This window comes from Cetorhinus maximus, chromosome 27 (assembly GCF_964194155.1).
Source record: "Cetorhinus maximus chromosome 27, sCetMax3.hap1.1, whole genome shotgun sequence".
NCBI lineage: Eukaryota > Metazoa > Chordata > Chondrichthyes > Lamniformes > Cetorhinidae > Cetorhinus > Cetorhinus maximus.
The window spans coordinates 15648864-15661051 of NC_135905.1; the positions used below are offsets into that span (position 1 = coordinate 15648864).

At 42.5% G+C, this 12188-nt stretch overlaps 1 protein-coding gene across 1 annotated transcript in view; it reads right to left on the reverse strand.

Moving 5' to 3' along the window:
• The window catches only part of LOC144668605 (vinculin), a 138987-nt gene that overhangs the window by 56105 nt on the left and 70694 nt on the right, over positions 1–12188 (reverse strand). The window contains exon 2 of the mRNA XM_078530786.1: positions 4215–4285. Coding sequence (XP_078386912.1) covers positions 4215–4285 — 71 coding nt within the window. The remainder of the gene's footprint in view (positions 1–4214; positions 4286–12188) is intronic.

Genomic DNA, 12188 nt, shown 5'->3' on the forward strand with positions numbered 1-12188 from the left:
TAAAACTGTAAACAAAATTTTTCTCCTAGCTGTGCTGTCAGCAATTTCATACAGCAAAAAAAAATCCATTAGGAAAAACTACCAAGCTAAGAACAGATTCATGCAACAGTTAAGTACTCCCTTCAGCAATTTTAAGCATTAACCAATCACCATTGAAAGATCTTAGTCAGAAGAACCCAGCATAAAGCTGGCACAGTATCAGATACCTTTCTCTGCTCAGTGGTGCCCAGTAATATAAAACAGCATCCATCATTAGAGAAATGTCTTGGAGTGCAGATAATTTACATATCTTCAGTTATATAGCCTTTTATTTGGACTCCAAAAATATGCATAATTGTACTTGGATTATCACTGTGGGGTAACAGAAATCTTCAGAACTTACAAGAAAACCAGTAAACACATGATCCAATGCAGTTTAAATCATTACACTGCTAACTCAAATTATTATACTTCTGTTCTTTAAATCCGAAAGCTGGATCCAAGATTCTGAAACATGAAAGTTCATGCAGTTACCCATTCCCAATTTCTAGAAAGTCAGATGCAGAATTCCAAAGCAAAACAAAAATGGCAGTGTAATTATGATGATCTGCCCTCAATGTCAATCACGCCTGATAATTTAACTGCACTATTTTTGTTGCAATCAGTAACAGGTTATTTAATTTGTGATAACTGGATTATTTACTACCATAAATGCAAAATGCTCATCATCCATTAGACAACTGGGCACTTGGTTATAATCAAACTTTTTTAAAAATTTAACAGTCATAATTTAATAACAACGGGCAGAATCTTCTGGTAAGCGTGCTGGGGGTGGGCCCCACACGCCGACATGCAAACTGACGCACAGTGATGCCGGGCGTGCGTCCCAACGTCACCGCGTGTCATTCTGATCTTTCGTTCGGCAGGCGCGCACCGGATTCGGCTGCGCACCCGCCAAACTGTCAAAGGCCTGTTAAGGCCATTAATAGCCTAATTAAAACAATTATCAGGGCTGCCCATCCAATCTTAAGGTTGGCGGACAGGCGAAGAGCCCAAGCAGCCTTCGCATTTCTCATGAAACTTCATCCACGGGCGGGATGAGGTTTCATGAAGGGTTTATATCTTAAATAAAATTTTTTATTAAAATTCATAAACATGTCCCAGCTCATGTGACACTGTCTCATGAGGGAGCATGTCTGAATAATTTTATCTTTTTATTTTTAACATCTTTTGCACTTAACTCAATCTCCCCAAGGCATGGAGCTGCCTCAGGGAGGTTTCTGCGCTCTTTTGCGAAAGAGCACAAGCCCCTACTCTCCCTCCTCCCACACAGGTGGCGCTGAGCGCTTCCAGGTGCGCGTCACGCTGGGAGGGCCTTAATCGACCCACTCACGTAAAATGGCAGCGTGGGCGGCGATCGGCCCCACATCCGCTCCCAACCGGCCCGCCTGATGGGGAAAAAATTCTCCCCAACGAGACCAGACTATGTAACTCTGTATTTTATGATAAGCTTCTAAATTTAGCATAAAAGCTGCTTCAGAAGGGATTGAAATTTAACTTTAATTTTTTTTATTCATTCATGGGATCACTGGCTTGGCCAGCATTTATTGCCCATCCCTAATTGCCCTTGTTCAGAGGGCATTTTTAAGAGTCAGCCACATTGCTGTGGGTCTGGAGCCACGTGTAGGCCAGGCCAGTTGAGGATGGCAGGTTTCCTTCCCTAAAGGACGTTAGTGAACCAGATGGGCTTTTACAATGATCGACAATGGCTTCATGGTCATCATTAGACTTTTAATTCCAGATATTTATTGAATTCAAATTCCACCATCTGCCATGATGGGATTCAAACCCGGGTCCCCAGAGCATTACCCTGGGTCTCTGGAACACTAGTCCAGTGACAATACCACTATGCCACCACCTCCCCTAAATGTGTGTACATATGAACATATATACAAACATACGAACTAGGAGCAGGAGTTGGCCACTTGGCCCTTCAAGCCTGCTCCGCCATTCATTAAGATCATGGTTGATCTGATTGTAACCTCGCGTCTATCCTCAATAACCTTTCATACCCCATTGTTAATCAAGAATCTATCCAGCTCTGCCTTAAAAATATTCAAAGGCCCTGCTTCCACTGTCTTTTGAGGAAAAGAGTTCCAAAGTCTCACGACCCTCAGAGAAAAAAATTCTCCTCATCTCTGTCTTAAATGAGCAACCCCTTATTTTTAAACGTGACCCCTAATTCTAGATTCTCCCACAAGAGGAAACATCCTCTCCACATCCACTCTGTCAAGACCACTTAGGAGGTTTTGATTAAGAAATCTTTTACTCATCGAACAATGGTTAGCTAGGCATTACACAGAAAAGATCTGTGCATCCACAACTTACTAAATAATCAGGATAACTAATTTGGCTGTATTTTCTGCATTGTCATATATAAGACCATAACTGACACCATAACTGACACCACAACATCATTCAAGTTATCAGCAATTGATAACCACATTGAAAAAATTAAACTTTCTAAGCTCAAGTATAACAGATGACATTTTTTGTTCAACACAAGCTTTTTCAGTTGTAAAGGCCTCCCTGAAATATCAATATGAAAAATTTCATTACCAAGAACATGGAAGATCAGACATGCAGGAGAAGAAGTCAATAACACTCTGGAAAATATTAAAATTAAGTAGCAATGAACAAGCTCCCAGATAGCTAACTAGGTGACATGAGAACATTTATTGGTTACTTCCTCTCTCCATCCCCCAACGGCGCCTACAAAAAATATTTTAAAAATTGAGGTTTGAGGCATAACACACGCGACTTAGAAACTGGACTTCTTTCACATTCAGTAAAGGTATAAAATACTAAATTACTTGTCATTGCATCAAATTCAGAGATAGTCAGTCACTCCAACCACCATTATTTTGTTAGCTTTTTAATCACGTTGAAATATTTGTTTTTTTGGACGCTGAAGTTGATATGAAACATGTGACCAAGGCGGCTTAAGATCAGGGTTTGGGTCAGATATAAGAGAAGAAAGTCTAACCGCTCCTTGAGATGAGAGCATGACAGCTGTTCACAAGCCTTCAAAGCCATTTTTTCTGGCAGCCACTGAAAGATGATCATCAACTGGCACTTCACCTCATGTGGAAGTACAGCTCTAATCACCAGCAATCCAAGTCCCATGATTGCAAGAAAATGTATTTACTTCTGATTAAATTGACTTAGTCTCTCTCACACAGCCTCTGTAATTGCATCCTATACAAACTGGCATTCATCCAAAATTCTTGCCACCCACATGCTGTACATAAGACAACCCACTCATCTATCACTGGTGCCCTTCACACCTCCCACTGGTTCCTCATTATTCAGTGCTCATATTTCAAAGTTATCATTCTGATTTGCTAATATAGCAATGGCTTTGCTCCAAATGATCTATGAAATCTCTGCAGCTCTACATCACAGCTTGCACCCTCTTCAAACTATGGACTAAAGCAAGACTCTCTTCCCTCTATCACCACCAAGATATAATTTTCAGATGGCCTATTCCAACTTTTGCATTTCTCTTGCTACACATTATCACCTTGCTCCACGTCTTCAAAAGCCATAATACCCATCTCATCAATTCCACCTTCACTTAACTCGTTCAGTTTCCACTCTTGCTGTCGAGATATCTGATGTTAAAAAGGCGCTAAATAAGTGGGAATTATTCTTGGATTAAGATAGTTGAGAAAGTAACACAACACAGGCATACCAGGGTGAAATTCAAATGCTCAAACAGCATGCATTAGAAGCTTCAGATTCTAGTAAGTTTTTGGGGACATCAAAAAAAACGTTTTGCAGGTAACCTGTCAGGTCACCATTTGTGTGCTCAAGCCTGATGCTGAAATCTTGCTGTTGGCTTTGTGTTCATAGCAAATACATGTGAACCATTGTTGGCACAACAGCGGGTCAGGCCAAACTATTCGACTCTCCCAACATCAAGTCACATAATGGAAGATGATGTGGCGGTTGATGGAGCCTGGGGGAGACAGGTAATGAGTCTTGGAAAAATGAAACGGAATACAATTGACTCTTGGAAAAATCTTTAACCTTTCCCTGCTATAGGAATTGAATCCAACATGATTAAAACCATCACAGGCCCATTATTAAGGCTTTTTCTAAGTAAAAATGCAATCATGATGAGCAGTCATTCATTACAAGCCTATTTTGTGTAAATGTAACCCAACACTCACTTGATGAAGGCTGGTGGCATATCCCTCTTCATGACCTGATCTTCAGTAGTCTGCACTGTCTCTTTCCCAACCTGAAACAGATACATAAATAGTCATTTGTAATGTTCACCATACACCATATGACTGTGCAAAATGCTAACATCCAACTGCATAATGGGGCTATACTGAAAGATATCGAATACGTTCACACAAAGCATATGTATGATTTTAGGAAAACCATCTACCAACCACATGGCTTTTCCCAGAATAAAGCATAAGCAAACCAGCCCATCTCGTTATGTTGGCCTTTCACCATTTTTTAGATAAAGAATCCATCTTTAATATCCTGAACAGCACATAAGCCTTACATAAGACTTTTAAAAACAGTATTACTTATATTAATTCTGGACTAAATGCAAAGCATTTCTTTATTTTGATGACTTATTAGTACATCAACTATCAACTAAAACAGACCCCTGCTCTCCTTACCTCACTGCCATACATTGCTCTTTCTTCCTATCAACTTCACTTACACCTCCCCTCAGTTACCCTATCCACAGCTCTTCCCACCACTATACGTATTTGAATATAAGCAAATTGCCTATCCTTAGGTTAACATCAAGAAGCCAGTGAATAGGTTGATTAAGATGAGGGCAAACAGACAAGCACTAGCAACAAGTGAGCAGGCATGGACAAGGCACAAGGGGATCAGGAAAGATGGAGGACACCTTTAAGGCAGAGGGTCAGCACTGGCAGCAGCAGAATCACAGCCAAATGTTTAAGGAATAAAGAAAACATTATTTTTTCTTAATATTACTGTGGGATACTTTAAAGCAGGCTTGTGCAGGCCGTGTCGTGTGTGTGTATGTTTTCATGTGTGCGTGTGTGGGGCTAATGTAATTAAACTAAAGACAGTCAGGCAGCAAGGTTTGAATCATCAAAGGGGTTAAGTGTAAAAACAGACATTTTGAAATGGAAATGGATGAGCCAAGTAAGTTAAATAAATAGATTAGAGTTAACATTTGCATTTGTAGATAAGTTGAGGGGTTGTTTGAATTTCAAAGGGACATAAGATGTTTTACAGCTGACAAAATAGATAAGGCAAAGTTCTTATGTTTATTTTTCCTGAAAGTGCTGGCCATTAGGACAACATGAAAGATTTTTATTTTCTGGGAAAGTATCTTCCAAAGCAAGGGTTAAAAATTGGGATCTAACGATCAAAAGAGAGAAAATATATTTAAAGAAAGGTGGAAAATTGTATGGGGAGTGACCACGTGAGATCTTGAAAGGCCTGTTTCACACAGTCTACTTGTAAGAAAGCAACCTCTAGCCACCCCATGCGTGTTTGCTTGTTCCAGAGAGCAAGATTTTGTTTAAAGCTTTGGAGTTCCATTGTCCAGTGCGAGGGAGAGAAGCAGCTGTGAAACACTTCCCTTATAGCAACAGTGGGTGCTTGTGGTAATATTGCTGGACATATTATAAATTAAAAACCTATTTGGATTGTTGTCTGAAAGGGGTACGTAGTTGGGAGGATAGTTATGTAGAAATATTTTGGGAACTGTTATAAGACTAAGTTTAACTGAATAACTGTAATCTTGTGTATTTAACTTTTTTTTTTCTTTTGTTAATGTTTTAATTTAATCTTTAAATAGATGGTAGTGGACTGACTTCAGTATGGAAACCTTCTCATAATAAATACAAATTACAAAATCATAGTGATAGTTTGGCCTAAGTTTCACTTTGGGATTTGGTCAGTCTGGAAAATACCACCTACCATATCGTAAGGGCGGGTCTGGAGTAATAGGACAGGCAGATTAATTTTAAAGTCCTAACTGCAACTATTTGACCCAGGGAACAAATTCAATTTAAAATCGATCTACTGCCTAGAAAAAAAGAATTGGAAGCTGAGTTTGGAGGAGCACATGGTGTTGGGAGTATTGCAAGTCAGGTGTACTGCAAATACATGTAGCAACAGCCATGAGAGAAAATTGCAACAAAAAAGCATGCAGATAGAAAGTGTGTAAAATATATTATAAATGGATTTCTCTTCCCTCTGCTTATTGACCATTTTCCATCACTTGCCAATCCAAACTCGTCCATCTTACGGTAGCAATATAGGTTGCAGACTTAGATTTTACTATATTAAAGGTTCAATATAAATACGAATTGTCATCATTTTTACAGACTTATTCAACAGCATTTTCCGCCCTCCTCCAGAAATGGAGGAGGGAGATGACAATCACCAGTAAGTTTTCCAGGAGTTCCAAATAAGTCCCTGGTTCTGCCTCAAATGTTCTCCAATCTTTCTGGAGGCAGATTAAAAACAACTTGCATTTATATAGTGTCTTGAACTTGGTAAAAGTATTCCAAGGTACTTCGCACCAAACAAAATATGACACTAATAGAGATTTCAGGACAAGTAACCAAAAGCTTGGATAGAGAGATGGGTTTTAAGAAGCATCTTAAAAAGGAGAGAGAGAGGAGAGAAGTACAGGGAGGGAATTTCTGAGCTTAATCCTTGGCAACTGATGGCACAGTCACCAGGGGTGAATCCATGAAAAGCAGGGTAACGCAAAAGAATTGGAAGAGTGCAGTGATTTTGGAGAACTGTAGGGCTGAGGAGGTTACAAAAGTAAACAAGGCCAGCTATGCATTATTAAGCTGCTTTATTTTACATGCAAGTGAACATACAGTTGTAATCAAATCTCATTTTTATACAACTACAGAGCCCTCAAGAACAATTGAAACACACCACACAAGTGGCTCATTTAACTTTTCCAGACTGTGATTAACTAACTACCCACAAATCTCGCTCTCTGCATTTGTTGGAAATAGAAGGGCAGTGCCTCCAACCCTGTTCTTGTTCAGTGATTTTCAAATAGGCTTGTCAACCTCTCCCAGGAAGATATTCTCAGCAGACATATCATGCTAAGCTCACATGAATAGAATCATCCCACCATAAGAGGTATGGATGTCTTTAGGCCATCGAAGCCGAAATAATAAATTGCTTAATGTCTCCAGTTGTTGGCAACCTTTAGAATCACCATGCCAAGTCTTCCCCAACCCCTGCTCTGAGTCAGTGGCTTTTTAAGCCTATGAAAATATAGTGTTTTAAAAACACAATCCTGAAATATAACTGAATCCTGGATCTTTTCTGCGGGGAGAAAAAGGTCAAAATTCCCAAGAAGTCGTAACTTAAAGTGCATTTCCATAGTTTCAGCATGTACATTTTCAAGTTAGCAAATGTCCATGTCTAAACATAAAATTCCATTTATAGTCTAATATTAATGATCTGTATCAGGATTGCAGTCATCTCATTTTTAGCATTAATATAATTAAAAACCAAGATGATTCAAGTACATTATGCAGTTTGGAGCTAGTCATTAACCTATAGCGCTTTGACAAAAGACTGGTTATTTTCAAGATAGATGCAAATTTATTAATAGTCTTGCACCTCGTGTCACATTTTAAATGTCTGTAAAGCAAATACCTCCACAGTGCTGCTAAGAGCCATACTGATTAGAACACTCTCATTTCAGGTCTGAAACAGACACCACCACTCCCAGTATAAAGGAGAAGCTGGAGTTCACAAAACGTTTGGCTCCCTTTAAATAACTTAGAAACATTTGACATTCTGTTTAATTCAAATATCAGGATCAAAGTTTCCTTTCCACATGAAGGGCGGAATTTTCCATTAATGAGACCAAGTGTGGTGGTGGGCATTTCGGCAGCGCCCACCCCGCTGGCCGGGATGGCAGGAACTCACACCCAATTCTGTGCTTGGAGGGTCATTATTTATGCAAAGGCGCATATCGGTGCGAATCACCTGGTGGGTTGGGAGCAGATTCGTCCACCCATCAGCTGGCAGGTTCGAAGATTCAGGCGCCATATTTAAAGGCTAGTCCAACGCATAATCTCTCTCTCTCCAGCCCACCAGAGATGTCTTGCAGCCAGAAGGCAGCGGCCAAGAGCCTCAAGAAGGCGGCAGCAACTTGCTTCACCCACCAGGCCTTGATCAGAGGGGTACAGGAGCACAGGCAAGTGCTCTATCTCAGGGATGGTTGCAGGAAGAGCAGTGGCCTCACCTCTCCGACCTGGGAGGCTGTCATGGAACAGGTCAGCTTGGCTGGCAACTGCGCCCGAAATGACACTCAGCTCAGGAAGAGGATGAATGATCTCATCCGCTCTGCCAGGCTAAGTCATCCTTCAACTCCCTCCAATATCAAACTCTCATCATGGCATCATGCACTCAAATGGCTACTCTCTTCAGGGGGTCTTATGCAACCATTAGCGGGGGACACATATCAACTCTCATTCTCTCACCAAGACTTTCACATCACCACCATCCCATCTATCACATTGCTCATACTCCATCCTCTCGCCCTTCTGGAGAGGGTTCACCATACACAGGGAACATGCATCTCACCCAACCTCTGCTCCATCCCTTCTCATCACATGCCTTTCTTTCTTCTTCGTACAGGCCAAGCTGGCACACAACAGATAAGAGACAGCGCAGGCCGGGGGAGGGACAGCCAACATCATTGCCCTCTGAGTTTGAGGAGGCCAGCTGATCTAGCTGGGGAAGACAGGGGTCGCTCCTGTGGGGAAGGGGAGATTGGCCTCTCTCAGCAACCTAGTACGGATCACAGCTCCATCACCTCATCAAATCCTAACAATCACAGTGACTCACATGCAGTCTTATCTAGCTCATGCTCATTAACTGAAACTATTTTCCAGGCACCAGCAGATCAAGGTCCCCAAGCCATTCCAGCACCAGTGTGAGCCCACAGACTACATCCAAAGAGGAAGCTCCGGAAGAACCATCACGGCGCTCAGAAGCACCCTCCACCAGCTCAGAGGCACACACGTCAGTGGGGCACAGCTGTAGATTAGGCTCGGGCTCACTTTCTGGGGAACACCTCACTGACATGTCCCCACAGCAGTCGGAGGCAGGGACAACCCAGGTCTCTGGCACTCGGAGGGCTGCTGGAGACCAGCCACCCGCTCAGTCAGAGTCAGATGACGAGCCTTTGGAAGCGGCCACCAACTCATCGCTGGAGATGCAACGACAGGTGAAGGAACATCAGGCAGAGATTTGACAGTCACTCAGCAGACTAGAGCAAATGATGGAGGAGTCCATCCGCATTCTGTCTGATGTTGCAGCTCCAACATGCGAATGCCTCGAGATCATCATGGGAAGGCTGACAACCACCGTGGAGACCTTGGTCCAGCACGTCTTGTCGAATTTACGCTCAGCCTTGCACTCCATGGCGGCACACCCTGGTGGGCACCATCAAGATGTAGGTGACATTGGGATAAGGCAACTTGACCTCCCTCCAAGTGCACCATCTCCTGCAAGAGTCAGGGTGGGGCCCTCGGGCACCCAGAGAGGATGAGCGTCAGCCATAGGGCCCAGGAGCCACCTCTCAGGACACTCCAAGGGTGTGCAGCCACTCACAGCCCCCTCTGCCTGTGACCCCATCCACTGAACCTTCTCAGACCGCTGAGGACGCCTCCGCCCAAGCAGGTAACCCTTATCAGGCCAAGGCCCTCCAGGCCTCAGTCCACCAAAGGACATCTGCCAAGGTCATCACAGACATCAGGATGTAGAGTTAGCAGGCTGCCTCCACCTCTGCTGCAGATGTTGGGGCTGCACCCAGACGTAGCTGTAGAATTAGGAAAGTTAAGAAAAATTGATGTCACTTTTGGGTCACAGGCGTGCTATACATGTAAAGAAATAGCATTTTTGTGAACATATTTGATGGTTATGAGAATGTTCTTGGCAACTGAAGATGTTGTGATTTTGTACTTTGGAATCCTCTTATTTCGAGGTTTAGCCTTCCTCCCACTCAGTGATACTGTCCCACTGTGAGATTCGTATTCCTGTGATGTCAATCTCAGTTGAACTAGTCTTCACACCCTTGTATGATGTAAGGGAGATGTGTTAAAAAATCTTTATTGGAAGTCTGTGCTGTAAGCATTTCTAACCTTTCTTCCTTAAGGAACACCATTAAGTGAGGGCAGCTCATCAGCATTGATATTCTATTGGCATTTGGGTCTCCTCAGTGGTAGTGGCAGTAGAAATGGCATGCCCGGGAGGAGGAGATCCCTATGCATGTTCACATCTCAGTCGCAGCAGTGCTTGCATCATTAGATGGCAGTGAAGGCTTCGCTCTTGTTCCTAAGTGGACTCTCAGTTCCCAGAGTGAGATCACTCACAGAGCCCCACGGACCAAAGCAAAGATAATGGCCTGGCAATTCATGAGGCCAGACACGCAAGTGTGAATGCAGGACTTGTTCTCACTGCAAGCGGGTGGACATCCCGTGAGATGAAAAAAAACGGCATTGAGGGCTAGGACAGGTGTGGCCATATTCCCTCACTTAACTTCAGTCTTTCTGAAACATGTCGGCATTAATGTATCACGGACACTATTATGACAGGCTGAGTTGCTGAAATCCCAGAGGGAAACTTGAAACAACTGTCGTAACCTATTTTTGCAATTTGTATGTTTCGAGATGCAGGCTTTGAAATCAGTAGTAATAAGACCACCGAGTCAAGAGGTTGGAGGTTTTTTATAAAACTACATTACGCATTTATTAATACAAGAAAAATTGTAAGCGTGTACATATGTCTACAAAATTACTACTATAATAATTACAAAAATCCCCTAATTAATCTGACTCTCAGTTAGACCCTCGGTAAGGCAATAGTAAAACTCATTGATTTAAAAAGACCCCAGGCAGAGCATAATTGACCTTACAAATTCAAACTGAGGTTCCTTGCAAACATATAAGCTGGTTAGATCTTAATTGCCTCTGAGCCTTACATACACAAACTCCTTTATGTTTTTACCTAACTTATCCTTTGAATGCAAATTTCCCATTGTATTACTAGGTTTTTAATTTTACCTCTTCTAACAATAACATCCTTTGATTCCATCAATTTTATTAGTAAGCTGAAAAAATATAAATACATTGTTTGGCGTCCTAGCTAGGTGCAAGATTTCACCCATTCTTTTGAAAGGTTTATTCAACAAATGCAAATGTACACTTTACCTTTTAACTTCCTACTGTTTCCCCAATTAACATCTCAAAACTACTATCCATCAAAGCACCCAGACCAGCTGGTTTTAATCAATTAAGACACACACAGATGCAGACACCACTAAACTCCACTTTAAAAAAATAATTTCCAATAACATTTTGACATTAATCCTTTCATGACAGGCATGTCTCCCACGTCTTCCTTCCTCCATGGTGTGATCATGCTCATACTGATCCTCAGCAGCTTGAGGTTCCTGGGCCTTCGGATCTTCATCCTGCGATGAGCTCTCATCCTCCTCCAGCCATCCTCTGGCAGGGGTTTCACCTCTTTGCATTGCCAGATTGTGAAGGATGCAACACACTGCGATCTTGCAGGAAACCCTGTTAGGAGTGTATTGTAGTGAGCCACCTAAGCGGTCCAAGCATCTGAAGTTCATCTTTAGAAGCCCTATGGTCTGGTCTAAAAGGGAGCGAGTGGAGCTGTGAGCAACGTTATACCTCTCCTCGAAACAACTCTGAGGGTGACGCACCGGTGTCATTAGCCACTGTTTCATTGATACCCCTTATCCCCAAGCAGCCATCCCTGCAGATGTAATGGCCGTTTGAAAATCTCAGGCACCTGGGAGTGACTCAGGATGTAGGAGTCATGGGAACTCTCAGGGTGCCGTGCACAAATGTGCAGTATGTGCTTCTGATGATCATGCACTAGTTGTACATTGAATGATAGCCCTTGCGGTTTACAAACATTAGGACCTGCTGCCATGGAGCCCATATAACCACATGGGTACAGCCTATTTCACCCTGCGTTCTTGGGAAGCCCAAGATGGCGGCGAGGCCAATGAATCTCTCAGTCTAGCCATCTTTGTCCAGAGCAAACCTGACATAATGACGGGCCTTCCTGTAAAGGGCATCTGTGACCTCCTTTATGCATCAATGCGTTGCGGAATGAGA